The sequence below is a fragment of the Salarias fasciatus genome, chromosome 18 (genome assembly GCF_902148845.1).
Source record: "Salarias fasciatus chromosome 18, fSalaFa1.1, whole genome shotgun sequence".
NCBI classification, from domain to species: domain Eukaryota; kingdom Metazoa; phylum Chordata; class Actinopteri; order Blenniiformes; family Blenniidae; genus Salarias; species Salarias fasciatus.
Window position 1 is genome coordinate 8,819,080 of NC_043762.1, and position 14,142 is coordinate 8,833,221.

The 14,142-nt window shown below is 44.6% G+C and overlaps 1 protein-coding gene across 1 annotated transcript in view; it reads right to left on the bottom strand.

Moving 5' to 3' along the window:
- Positions 1 to 13,273, bottom strand: part of LOC115405305 (retinal-specific phospholipid-transporting ATPase ABCA4-like) — a 30,992-nt gene extending 17,719 nt beyond the window's left edge. The window contains exons 1-14 of the mRNA XM_030114840.1: positions 13,233 to 13,273; positions 11,864 to 11,977; positions 11,657 to 11,750; positions 11,419 to 11,560; positions 11,180 to 11,319; positions 10,556 to 10,683; positions 10,259 to 10,456; positions 7,252 to 7,341; positions 5,426 to 5,663; positions 4,458 to 4,597; positions 3,942 to 4,058; positions 3,272 to 3,469; positions 1,770 to 1,975; positions 23 to 199 (exon numbers count right to left, since the gene is read on the bottom strand). Of these exons, the coding sequence (XP_029970700.1) occupies positions 23 to 199; positions 1,770 to 1,975; positions 3,272 to 3,469; positions 3,942 to 4,058; positions 4,458 to 4,597; positions 5,426 to 5,663; positions 7,252 to 7,341; positions 10,259 to 10,456; positions 10,556 to 10,683; positions 11,180 to 11,319; positions 11,419 to 11,560; positions 11,657 to 11,750; positions 11,864 to 11,929 (1,934 nt within the window). The 5' untranslated portion in view covers positions 11,930 to 11,977; positions 13,233 to 13,273. The remainder of the gene's footprint in view (positions 1 to 22; positions 200 to 1,769; positions 1,976 to 3,271; positions 3,470 to 3,941; positions 4,059 to 4,457; positions 4,598 to 5,425; positions 5,664 to 7,251; positions 7,342 to 10,258; positions 10,457 to 10,555; positions 10,684 to 11,179; positions 11,320 to 11,418; positions 11,561 to 11,656; positions 11,751 to 11,863; positions 11,978 to 13,232) is intronic.
- Between the last annotated feature and the right edge of the window lie 869 nt (positions 13,274 to 14,142).

Below are 14,142 nucleotides of genomic sequence, written 5' to 3' on the forward strand. Positions count from 1 at the left end.
ATAAAGCGACCGCTGGACTCACAGGTCGTCCACGTAACACGGATAAGGCATCTGCTGGATGTAGACGCCCAGCGGCCAGTCGTTGCCTGTGTGAAGCTTGATGATCCCGTGCTCAATCATGTCCTGCAGGTAGGCGAATCCCCCCCAGATGTACCTCTGGTCCTCCATGGGGTCCGCTCTGGGACCCGGATCCCAGTACCTGAGAGGAGGGAACAGGAGGGAGAGATCAGAAGAGATCTTCAACGGTAAGGCTGTCATTTAAAGTTTATCTGCGCCTTTTCAGTTGTTTGAAATAATTCCATAATTCTTCTTCTTCTGTTTTGTTTTGTTTGTTTGTTTTTTTTAATTTAATAACAGCCACTGATCCAGGCGCCAAAGTCTCCAAAGCCACACACACATACAAACGCACAACATGCACACTGTCTGAGTCAAAGCCCTCGCACAATCAGATTATACAGCTGTATAGAAGCAGGACTCCCGCCGGGTCCATTACAGCGTGTTGGCGAGCTGTAAACAGCAGAAAGTGTTTGTTCGCCGCAGGGGAGATCAAGAGAAAAGGAAAATGCATGTATGAGCTTCACACGGGAGGATGAAAGGGCAGGTAACGAGTCAGTGTGGAGTCAACACATCAACCAGCATGTAGCGAAACACAGCCAAGTCAGCTGGAGCAGTTTTCTTCTTTTTTTTTGCCTCTAGGAACAAATCTTTAATTAATCCAGCTGGAAAAACTGACTTTTAGGTTCTTCACATGTTCTCCGTCAGAACCAAACTGACTTCAGTGAAGATGACAAGCACTCGGTTGTGACGTAACTTTGAATACCCCTTTGTTCCATGCAAAGAACATTTACTCTTGAAATTTAGAAAAATAGAAAAAACTGTTTCCAAACCAGAGGTTTGAAAAACTTACCTGAGATGACTAAACATCGGGAAGATAAATGGAAACGATCACGATGTGATTAACTTTTGAGGAAAGAAGAAAGCACAAATGCTTTTTTGTAATTGAAATTCCCTTTTTAGGTCTCAAATAAGTGGTGAAATGAAAGAATGCCGTTCAAGGACAAAAAAATGAAAGCATTCAATTCAATACAAAAAAAAAAAAAAAAGAACAAAACAAAACAGAAAAGGAGAAGAAGGAAGTATAAACTTACCTGAGACCGAGTGTAAATGTGGTTTTAGGCAGAACAATGATAATCCAACAGAAAGCATCATTCACAATCAGAAGGTTGAAATACCTTGCTGCTGTATTGTACTAAAAGTCTAAATTTGACCTAAACACTGAACTGATCGCTAAACGGGGTCAACAAAGAATTCACTCAATTGAAAACCTTTTAATATTTTTGGTGGTTTAACAGGCTTTCTGTGAAAGAAAAGAACAGCTTAAATTGATCATGACAGTGTGCTCCAGAATTACTGCAGCACAGAGGGACCTGGACACAATCTGGGAGGAACAAGCTGTTAAAAAAAGCAAAAAGAACCATCAGTCGTCCAGACTATGACTTCTCTCTTCTGCCTTCAGGCAGACGGTACAATGCACCCCAAAGACAAACTAATAGCTACTCCTGAACACAGACCACACTCATTTTAAATGATTTTTTAATGACTTCTAAATGACTTTATACAGATGATATTATTTATTTCTTGTTTTTATTATTGTTTATAACCTGCCTTGTTTTTATCTGATTTGTTTTTTTCTGCTGTATCTCCTGCAAGAGAATTGAAAAAAATGCAATTCAAAGCACGGGAAACTGTTGTAAAAGTCTCGAACTCACCTGTCTTTGATTTTATTGGTCCGCTCCACTGCGTCGATGTCCATGCGGATCTTGTACTTGACGTGCGGGGGGACGATGGTGGTCCAGGGGTACATGTCCATGAAGACCAGGCCGGCCCAGTACTTGTTCTCCTCCAGCAGGTACAGAGCTTGGTGGATCATCTGGGACTCGTCCGTGTGGGGGACGAACTTATCCAGAGAAATGCACTACAAACAGAAAACATTATAATTGGTGCGTGAATATTTTCGATTTTCTAATAACAAATTCACAAATTTTTGGTTTAATCCAAAACTGATTTTTTCAAATGCTTCAAAATGTGACTGTTGATTAAAAAAAAGCTTTTTCCGAGTGTCTGGAAATCATGATCACATTTTTATACATTTCAAAAAGAAAAAAAAAACTCTATTTTTCCATTAAACATCTTTTTTTAACACTGAGCATGTGTATGGTTGCAGCAAACATACAGTGAAAGAATGAAAACCAATTTAATGCCAGTGGGAAACCCGAGCCGCTCCCATTCACTCATTCTGTGCACAAACACGTTCACACACACTCTGATTTTCTCACACACACTCTTCCTCTCGATAAAACATGCATAATTGCCATGTGAAACTTGCACCCCGTACACTCGCATTCACACCCCCACCACCACACACACACACACACACACACACACCGTGCCTAATGTCTCCATTCACGTTACTGTACAATACCCCGAGAGCGCTCAAAGAGAGCTGAGAGGGCACTTCCCATTCATCTTTATGGGACCATACATTCACGGCACAATCATGTTCGGGCGGAGATGATCTGAGGAGAAAGAGCCTCGCTGATACACATGTTCCGATGGGATTTCAGTGTGAGAAACATGCCCCCGACAGAGCGAGGGGGACCCGATGCCGACGGCGGGAGCGGTCCGAAGGCCCCATGCTAACTGGCAGCTATATCTAATTGGCTAAATCACCGGGGTTTGTTTGTCTCCAGAGGGTCTTGGCGCTGAACTTGGAGACAAAGGGGAGATTGAGACGCCTGCGCTGATAGGGCTCTCTCCAAAATCACGGCCCCTGCCCCACATTAAATCAGTCCGGAGAGGAGGCATGAAGGATGGATAGAACGATTTGCCCTCTTTTAAAAAGCAGGCGCGGGGGTTTGCTTCAATGCGGGGCCATACACTGAACAGCACCCAGCTCGCGAGGGGGGTGACACATTCCCACCTCCTCTCCACTTTATCAGCCGCCCCACAATGGGAGCGAGGCAAGGGGGTGACAGCGAGCTTGTTCTCTCCGCCTTTCAGCCCACAGGACGGGAGAGCGGCTCTAAAGCTCCGCTAAGTGGCGGCTTTCATTTCAAAGGGCCTGGCTGCAATCTTCAGGGAGCAGACCTGGAAGAGCGATGCTGCCGTCCGGAGGAGGGAGACGGCGGATAACCAACGGGCTCAGTCCTGGGAATGTGTGAGACTCTGGAATGATTAGCCTCCACCACAGCAGCAGAGGTGATTCTGTTACCTCTCCGTATTGGTTGAACATGCGGACGATCTGATCGGTGAAGTTGAAAACGTTCCTCCAGTCAAAGTTCGGCATCCCCGTCTGCCTGTCGTCCTCCGGACCGTTATACAGGAAGTTCAGGATGTCTTTAGTGGTGAAATTTGTTTCAGCCAGGCTCTCGTCGATAAAGTGCATGACTGTGGGGTTCCACAGCGTATCCTGCAGAGTGTCGCACAAACTGTCTGTTAGATCCCACGTTCATTTTAATTCAGGGGCCACACACGGCAACACGAAAATGTTCACATAATAACCCTGAAATACAGATCCCCCCTCAGTTTTTAGTGTAGCAAGGTATCTCCACGTGAGTATTACTGGTCTGTGAGCTAATCCTGCTAAAACAATGCAATCTCCAGTGAAGGACTCAGAGCAAACAAAGATAATGTTTTCTTTGTAACGTATCTTCCTGCTGGCCAGAAAGACCCTTTCTGCTGTCGGCTTTGAATCTCACCCCTTTGCTAGACCACTTGTGTCAAACACGTTTTAGCTCAGACTGGTGCCTCTTGAGGGCCAAAATTGGCCCACAGGCCTTATGTTTGACATCCCGGTAAAACAATGTTAATACTGCTAATAATAAAATTGTGCTTCTGATACTTTTCCTGCAGCAGATGAGCATGCGGCGCTGTATTCGTACCCGGATCATGTTCATCTGGACGCTGCTGTTGAAGAAAGCCCAGAGCTGCGGTCCCACCTCCTCCCAGGCCTTGGCCATGTTCTGGAGCCTCTCCAGCTCCTCGAAGGTTGTGTTGGCCTGGACAAACACGCAAAGACACGAGTTATATATGAGTTATTTGAATTTCTCTGAGAAATAAATGGCTGTCCTTTTCAAAAAAAAAAAAAAAAAAAAAGGAAGAAAAAGAAATCATCATATAATTTGGTTTAATCATCATTAACCAGCATTGAGATGTGACAGATCTGTTTTTCTCTCTTCAGCTTGTTATTGAATCCTCCCCTCCTCTTCCTTCCCCCTCACGCTGCAGTAAACTGCCCCCCCCCCCCTTCTCCTCCATCACTCTGTTTCTCCTTTGCCTCAGTAATCAGCTCATTCCAGAGAGGGTCGGGGGCTCGCATGCGTCCACACAGATACCGAGCGCGTTGAAAGAAGGAGAGAAAGAAGGGAAAACGGAGGTGAAGGGTCGGGCTCCCTTACACTCTTTAATATCTTGTGGACTGCAGGGGAGTCGGGGGTGTACAGGATCTTTCCCATCAGCAGGGGCTTGACTGAATTCCACACGATTTTGGTGACGGGGTTGGACTCCAGCGTCTGCATCAGAGCGTTGCAGAAGGGAGCTGGAAAGAAAACAGGCAGACAGAGCAGTACTATGTTTAATTAAATCATCAATGAAAGCTTTACTGCTTATTCATAACAATTGTGGTCGGACTTTTTAAGAGTTTTACATGAAACTCTTCCCATGAGGCATCTGACTTCACTAAAATAACTTATTTAACACAAAAACATCTGCCTTTTAGCGACTAAATGCAGGAAGGTAGAAGAATAAAGTGCTGCCTGTAACATATTTGAGTGTGCCGTCGGTCACAGACGCAGCAAACAGATGGGGAAAGGTGAAACTACATGTAACACAAGGACAAAATACATCAGCAAAAAAAAAATCAGGAGCTTTTAAAAGCTACAGTTCACAGGCAGCAGCTTCTTTTCATCTTGTCTTTATGATGACGAGCAAAACGCGGCAATCATGATCAAATGGAGGCGATCAAAAGTCCTGAAGTGTCCACTAAACTCATCTGGAAGCTCTGCTGCTCGTCATGCCCACACTTTAAAATGAAATAAAATAGAATAAAACATGGGGAATCCCAAAATAGGCTGTAATTAGTTCACAATTCCATCACTTTCAGCCCATATCATCCAGATTATAGAGCATCTTCTTCAACTAACTGTTGTAACTTCATCTGAAATCAATCATCACACTACAGTTTTCCCATTTATTATTAATTCATTAATAACCAATAATGGTCAATAATTACAAATATGCTGTTCTCACAGTACATTCTGGTGTAGATTTCTTCAAAGAAAACATTTTAAGCATCTTTTTTTCCATCTGCTGTGTTGCTATGATATGGATTACCGTTAGATTGACAGTTGAAGACGTTTTCACTCACAGGCGGTGTCGTCGTAGACGTAGTCGTGGCTCTTGGTGCCGTTGACGCCCAGGAACACCTTGTAGTTGTTGTCTTCGTACCAGTTGAAGGACATGACGCGGGAGCCGCCCCCCTCTGGATATCCGCAAAAGAGGCTGGACACGCTGGACATCAGCTGGGTGAAGGAGGACGGCCCTCCGGCTTGAAACAGCGGCGACAGCACCTTGAGGAGCTCCTGAGAGCTCTGCTGCTGCATCAGCTGCACCGGGACGGAGACAGGAAGACGGGAGAGGCGGGAAAATCATTCTCCTGATGAAAAGCATTTGTTTTTTTGTTTTTTGTTTTTTGGTTTTTTTGCAAGAACTAACTATTAATGTAATAAAAACAAATAATGTGGGAAAATGTGTTGAGTTTAGAAATAATAAAGACAAAATTAATAGTAAATTCCCATTTGATTGAGGCTTTCCCAGTGACAGCCTGAGGGCCATTCAAGCTAATGTAAAGGGCCACATGTGGCTCCCGGGCCTTATTTTGACTAGATCTGCTGTAAACAATAAGGTTGAAACTATTTGACCTCAATCAGATGATTGCATACAGGTCAGGGAAGTTTACATGTTTCCTATTCGTTCCTGCCCTCTAATGTTCAGAACATAAATGATGGGGAGAAAACAATAGTTTGTAAGATAAGCAAACATGCGGGACACACTCCTCTTCCGACGTGATGGTGGGGGGGCGGGGACGGGGCGAAATATCCTCCTATTGATGGACCAAAAATAGCTCAATCGCAAAGTATCTTATCCAGTCTGTCTGTAGAAACAAGTCTGAATGAATGTGTATGCGAGTATGAATGTAGAATTATACAATTTATTACAAATACAGACGCATATGATTCAGGAAGAAGGACAAATATATATATTTATGCGCATTTTGGATATCTTTTGACATGGAACAAATTCTGTTTTGTTTTGTTTTTTTAACTCATTTGAAGCAAACTCTTACGTGTGAACTCGCATGCGCGCATGTGACCACGCCCCCCCCGCCTAACACCTCCCGCCTCCAGCCCCTGAAGCGTTCCTGGCACGCGGCGAGCCGAGAGGAAGCAGAGGTGGGCAACGGCAGCGTTTGGCTCGCCTCTCTGTCACCGCGGCGATGCGGAGGTCCCGCATACAGGATGTGTCACCTCCTCGGAATGTCCCTCGCTCTTCACCTCCACCTCCCTCTCCACCCCTGACTGAGGTGGAGTGATGCACGCCCCGTGGGACCCGCGGCGAACGTGACAAAGCACACACGCCTCAGTCGCACCAGACTGGGATATAGACATGATGGAGGTAGAGGTCTCTCTATTTTGGCGTTTTCATGTTAAATGTCGGATCGTTCTGCTTGTGTGGAAATTGTCAATATTTTTACAAAAAAAACCAAAGAATTATTAACAAAAATGACTACAATTTCAACATGAAGCCAATTTTAATGAAACCTTCAGGTGCAAAATGCAGTGAAATGACCATAATCCTCCTATAGCTGTTGCATGTTGCATTTTTTCTATAAACTCAACCCTCTCGACTGTGATTTGTATTTTCCGCGAATCCACTGTAGATGCATTGCATTGCTCGCGTGTGATTGTGCATAGGCCTTTCAGTGCTTTTACAGTACACATGTATGAAGTTAGCACGTGCCTGTGACCATTACATGCTTGAGCCCGTCACTCAGCCCCTTCTGTGAGCGACTCTCAAACGGCGAGCAGCGGAAGACCCGAGTTTCCTGCAGGACTAAAAATACTGATCCTGCAGGACTGAGGAGACCAAAAGAGGAGGGAGGGAAGGGGGATTGATGGCGTGAAGAGCACTTACGGCTTGGACCCTCTCAGACGAAGCCTTCAGAACCCGACCCCAGTAATGCAGGTCGATCCCCTGGGAGGTGCTGTCCATAACCTGAGGCATCTGAAACAAAGGCAGACAAGTATTTATACCGAGTGGAATGAGGACAGACAAAAGAGGAGATTTCGCTTCCTTTGTGTCGTCTATGTCTTTCTGAAGTCGCGTCCTTTAATACCCTCAGACTGATAAAGGCATTCGCGTTTATCAAGAACCTGCTGGACGGCATCCTGCGAATACTGAAAACCTGCAAGGCGTCTGTGTCGCTGTGGAAGGAATCCACTCGCTCATTCTTTACATACTTTCTTACGCAGATTCTACATGAAATTCACATTTATCCCCTACTCTGGAAAGTATTCAATCTGCCATATCAAACACGACAAGTTTTGAAAATGATGTTCATTGACATGGAAATGGAAAAAACGATGAAAAAGATGTAGTTTTCATGTCGGGCCACTAGTGGGTGTTATTGGTTATTTTTGTGATTAAAAACACTCATAGTGCCGACAACAAAACACTATAATGGACGACCAGGGACATTGATATGGACAGGCTGGATTGGGATTATGGTGATTGTTAATTCTAAAACTAACAACCCAGGAGAATCTGGACTGGGAGTCATGATGATCGTGAGGCCGCCATCATTGTTACTGTCAGTCTACTGAGCATGTGCAGAAGAACTAGTTACTTCAGGCGTGGTGTGAAATGACCAGTAGCAGCATCGCTGCTGTTCCCATGGAAATAGAGTCGGGGTGTTTTTGGAAAGTCCGTTCAGTTCCGTTTCCACTCAGATCGAGTCGGAGCATTCTCCAAAAGTTCCATTTCCAGTTGAACTGTTGACATGGCGCCTGGAGGTAACGTCGCCCCCCTGAACCTCCCTCCGTGTCGTCTTGAGGCGTCCATTAACAGTAGGTGTTAGAAAAGGCCCGGTCGGGGCAGAGAGCTGAGGGCGAGGAAACCCCGAGCGCCAAGACAAACACACGAGATATCCTTCCTCTCACATTCCTCCTGCCTGCATTTCAATGAGCGGAGGAAGGAGCGAGGCGGTCCGCTGACGGGCCGGGGGGGGGGGGGGGGGAACGAGAGAAAGCGGAGGAATAGGAAGGGAGGGCGTGAATGGCTGACGGGACCAAATGGAGTCCAGAATGCAGTGCGGCGGGGAAAGTTGCCGCTAGTTAAGGTCAGTGTGGTAATGGGCTTTGAACCTGGATGGAGGTCATGGGTTAAACGCAGAGATCACATCTAAGATGCTACAGTAGTACTAAGACCAACGCAGAGTGCATCAGTCTTTAAGGTATGCACATGTTAGCTCTGACAGGCTGATTGGCCATTTTATGTTTCCACATGATGACCAAATGACCATGCAAGACTGAGGATAAAGGTTATGATGATTCATTTATTACACAAATTACAAACCACTTTTAAAGAAAAAGAGAAGTACAACAGCATCCTAATTATTATTAATTGAGAAAGGAGGTAACTGGACCCAAAGTAACTCTACTATTCTTACTCCTGACAGTTTATTAAAGACCGAATAACCGGGTGTGCCGGCAGCTGTGTTGACACACGGGCACCCTTTATAACTGGCACATGTTGGCGAAGCCTCACGTCTTACAGAAGACCTCACAGGCCGAAGGCGGTGCCGAGATAAGCCCATTACAGAAACAGGCCAAGGAGGATAATGCCATGTGAAGCCCCTGAGCCAGTCACCTGACTCGCCCGGCTTGGACATGCAGTGTGGACAGCAGACGACGCCGAGCACAAAGGCCTCCATACGTAGTGCTAAAGTGTGGAGCTGTTTCCTCTGCAGGCGACCCTTTATTATCTAAAACTCACTTCGATTTATAGGTTATTTTCAGACAAATTAGATAATGGAATTATGTGTGTAGAAAAGGTAAATAAGCGTTGGTTGCCAACCTTTTTCAGCCAAATGGCTCAACTCATATAAGCATGTTAAAACAGCACTACGTAAAATGCTTGGAAATTTAACAATTAAAGACTTTAAAGCAAGAATAAGCACACATATGTGCCATTTATACCCAAAAAAATAATTTCAGTAGCAGTTAAATCTTTTCTAACATGAAAATTACCTTAATTTGAAAGACTGTCTTTCTATAAAATGTGTCAAAAATGGCAAAAAAATATGGCTTTCTTAAAGACACTGAGCTTCAAAAGGGGAACGTTACACTCGTATATTAATGCTCAAGCATGTTTTGCCTGTCATTAAATCATTCATTTCAGTTTTTCCTTTGATATTTTCACGGGGAAAGCTTCAGACGAGTCCATCGATTGAGAGGAATTCATGTAAAACACGTTCAGGCCTAAAAATCTAAAGTGAAACAACATAAACAGCAGAATCATGGCCTCATATAGAAATTATACAGACACGAATCTCATCCCGAGATGTGCTCACACCATGCACCAGCCGTGAAATTTTTGCATTTACAGTAAAGTGTAATATACCAGCTGGCTGATCCAGGATCCAAAGAATCCCAATCAGAATCGTCTCCACTGCTGAAAACAACATTTTAAATGCTGTCTAAGCATGTGCCACATTATAAATATATAAGAGTAAAAAAAGACATCCACTCATCTTTGTTGATCTAATTAGTCACATTAAAAAATCTGTCAATAGGAATTGTATGAGTTGATTGCTGGAGCAAGTTGACAGTATGAGTCGAAACCATTTTCAGGTTGTGTTTACTTCTAAATCTCCAAGCTGCTTCCTCTCTGCAAATCATTCACGGCGAGCATGTCTGACACATTTAAAATATCTATGAAAGAATGTGTAACCTGAAAATGTTGTGTGAGGATAAACAGTGGAAAATAGTGAAGCTTCATGTACAACTACTGACCTCCATAACTGTACTGTTATTAACGGAGATGCTGCTCCTAATCTAGCTCACCAGGCTTTGAAATTATATTAAAAGAAAGCGTCAAACATCGAACCTGACTGAAAGACAGCCCGTAACAAGCCACTGACCAGTTTAAAGATCTTGAAGAAGTCCAGGTTGGCGTAGAGGACGTCCTCTATGCTCTGCAGCTGCTGCTGGCTGAGGGCACACATGGCGTTGCGGACGCCGTGCAGCCCCATCCGGCTGGGGAAGATGATGAAGCGCTCCAGCAGGGCCTGGCTGCAGGCGATGTCTTTCAGCTGCAGGTCCGGGATCCCGAATGCAAACTGGGAAAAAAAAAAAAAGAAAAGAAGAGGAAGTAAGAGCATAATGTCTTTAAAATATGTTCGACAATACGGACACAGCCTGGTTTTATTCCAGCGCACCTGTTCAAGGCGTATCTGAGCATTGACGAGCTGGTAAACGATGGAGCTGGAGAGGCCGGCGTCTCTCAGCAGGAAAGCGGTGAGAACCTCGTCATCCTTTAGAATATCGTCTACCTTCAGCCCACGGCCTGGAGACAAACCGAGAGCAAACAGAGTGAAAGGTCAGAAACACCAAAAACCATGCATGTGAGGAGAGAGGGGGAAGCGCAGCAACTGATTAGCAGTAATTTGGTATTTCATATAAAGTTAATATCATAATATGGCAAATTCTATGTATTCTTATTAAAATCTCTAATAAGAAGGGATGTAAAGGGAATAAGAGCATCAATCCATCATAATGCTGGATACCTCATACTTAAAGCATGAGTCAATAAACCAATGTAAGCATTTATGATTTCAACATAAGTGTGAAGAGGAGTTTGCACTTGAGAAAATGGAGAGTTATACTGCAGCTATTTCCCTCTGTCAGATTAAGAAAAGGAATAATTACATCCTTTGGTGTTACATCTGTACAGAAAGCTGACTGTTTTCTGTTTCAACCGGCTTGAAAAATGTCTTTATTCAGCTGTGTGACCGTGGAGGTTTGTCCCGCGGTGTGACTGATTCCTCGCGGCTGCCCTTTACCTGCCACCGCATACGGGTTGCTGCGTAAAGTGTCCATGAAGTTTGAGAAATGCGACAACTCCTGCCAGAGCTGGCCGATCTGCTGAAACTCTGAATCGTTGAGCAGGAGCTCCTGGACGTCCACGTAGAAACGCGCCAACCTGGAGCGGAAAAAACATGAATTTATCTGAACGTTTCGGATTTAAACACCACAATGAACCAATCAGGAGCTGAACATGCTGGTGAGCAGGTGTGCTTACACTGAGTTGTTGTAGTTGGACACGACGCCCGGAGACTCTCCTCGGGTCGGGTATCTGAAGCAGGGGTTGTTGGCGTTGCAGAAAATCCCCTGGATCCAGGGGAGGATCCCTGCTGAGGGCATGGCCTTGTTGGGGAAATGACCTTAAGAAACAGGCATTACGTTACAGCCTGCTTTCAGCCGATACGGTTATTCTATGAGAGAAAAACACTGAGGCAGAGCCAGGAATTCATCCTTACACTCATGCTGTTGGTACAGCGGGTTTGCTTTCCTCAGCCACACCAGACCGACGAACAACAACACCGGCCAGCAGATCTCCACCACGAAGCGGGTCTGGGCGGAAACAGGTGGAGGTATAACAGAAGCAATCCATACAATCGATACCGCTCCTCCGGCTGCAGCGAGAGGTTTCTCACTGAATGTTGTTTCTGGGAGTTTTCTCAAACCTTCTGTCTCCTGCGGAGAGTCCAGTTCTTCCACAGTAACAGGCGGATCTGAGAGCCTGTATTCATCGCTCTGCAGCTCAACCCCTGGAGGGGGTCATCAAGTCTGTGAGAAACCTGGAAACACACAACGCCGTCAGACCATTTGTGGTCTGCAGCAGCCAGGAGGGTCCCGGGCTGAAGAGTCCAGGATCCTTCCTTCACCTTCCAATAGATGTGTTTTAGTTTGGAGTCGGGCTTTTTCTTTTTTTTTAATTAGCATTTCTCAACAGCCCAAGATGTATTTTTGACTTGTATAGCAGAATATATAAACATATTAGTCTAATAATGAAAATAAAATCAGTCACAATCATGATGAATATAAAGAAAATAAAAGATTCAGTAATAAGTGGACTCGTTTAGAAATAAGTAGATAGGAAATGTTGCACACAAAGATAGAGAAAGATATCTGTGTTTTTTGAAGTGCTGATGTGTTCTGATTTTGGCCTGACATTGATTCAAAACCTGGCTGGAACTGGCCTTGGCACTGACTTGTGTTTACAGTGGTCTTGACCTCAACGAAAGAGGGACCAATAATCCACAGCTTCTGGCGAAATGCACCCGGTGCTGCATCTGAGTGAAAACTTTAAATGAACACATCCATCTTCCAGACAAAGTGTGAAGGCAGGTCACACTTTGGACGGGCTCATCTCAGGACAAAACACACACTCAGAGTCACACAAATGAACTAAATGAGAGGAGGAACGCACAGGGAGAACATGTAATCTCACTACCCACTATACAAGTGCGCCGCCTCATTGTCATCATCAATATGGTCTAAACTTCCCCACATGGAATTAATCAGTGAGACATTAAATTTGAAATTAAACTATAAGAATAACTGGGCATGTTTGTGTTCATATGCAGAGATGTTAAATGGAATCACAACCTTGGATTTATTCCAGAGATACAAATTGATTCAGGGAAAACTGGAACAAAACAAACACCAGTGAAACTGCACAGGTGATGTGCAGATGGGGCATGTGAGCATGTCGGACACGGACGGCAATTTGTTCAGTGACATGTTCAGTAGATTACTGTGGACCGACAGACTGGATGCAGGGACATGAACTGTAGTCAGGGAAAAAAAAAAAAAAACAAGGAGTGGGGGAGGCTGTGAAACTACTGTACGCGTCTGAAAACTCACGACCGCAGGAATCACGCACCAATTCCTCCGACAAGGAACGAAAAAATCTAATATGGAAACACTTCACAATCCTCCAGTCTGGAAACTTCCCATTATGAAAACTACAGCAGTAATTAGCATTCATCCACCTGACGGCTCTTTAAAGATCTCCAACACACGTTTCAAGGAGTGATTTCTGAGGCTTACCTCTTATGGAAGGATGAAGAAGTCAAACGACATGAAGAAAAAGCAGAATCACAAACAAGCTGAAGTAATTTAAAAAAAAAAAAAAAAAAAAGACAGAGAGTAAGGCAGAAGAGCTCCGTGTGACTCCGAGCTGCCCACTCCCTCTCTCTCCCTCTCCCCGTCTCTCTCTCTCTCTCTCTCTCTCTCTCTCTCTCTGCCTGCAGGTCAGCAGCACTCCTAATCTGATTGCTCTAATCTCCCAGCTCAACACGGGCAGGCGGAAAAAAGACAACAGTCATCCATTTTGAGGGAGAATTAGGGGGATATCTGCAGAAGAGGAGAAGAGAGAGAATCCTGGGGGAGGAAGGGGAGAGACAGACCCACGCTGGAGGTGGGGATCATCATCATCATCACTATCATCATCATCATCATCATCATCATCATCATCGCAGCAGCAGCAGCAGCAGCAGCAGCAGCAGCGCGTCCGTCATTAGATACATCAGCAAGATTTATCTGCACAGTAACCGGTGAATCACAGCGGAATAAAGGTTGGACACAATAAATCAGAGCCGATCAGAGACGGGAGACGAAATGAGTCACTCTCCTCTGAGCAGGTGGGTAATTAGCCGTTCAGAGTGCGAAGCCCTGACGGGGAGAGACGTGCACAGGATGTGTTTGTTTGCCCTACAAAACACACTTAAAAAAGTTAGAAAGGGAGGAAAACGTCAAATCAGAACATCCTAAAATAAAGAATGAACATGAGCAGTGCACAGGAAGCAAACGGGTCTAAAGAAAGATACAAATGATACAAACAATAAAAAAAAAATAGAAAAATCCTTGTGACACTTTTGAATTTTACCTCAATTTAGACTGTAAATTTGAAAAAACTCAAGGATTAAATAGTGTATCTTCAAATAACTCACTGCACTGT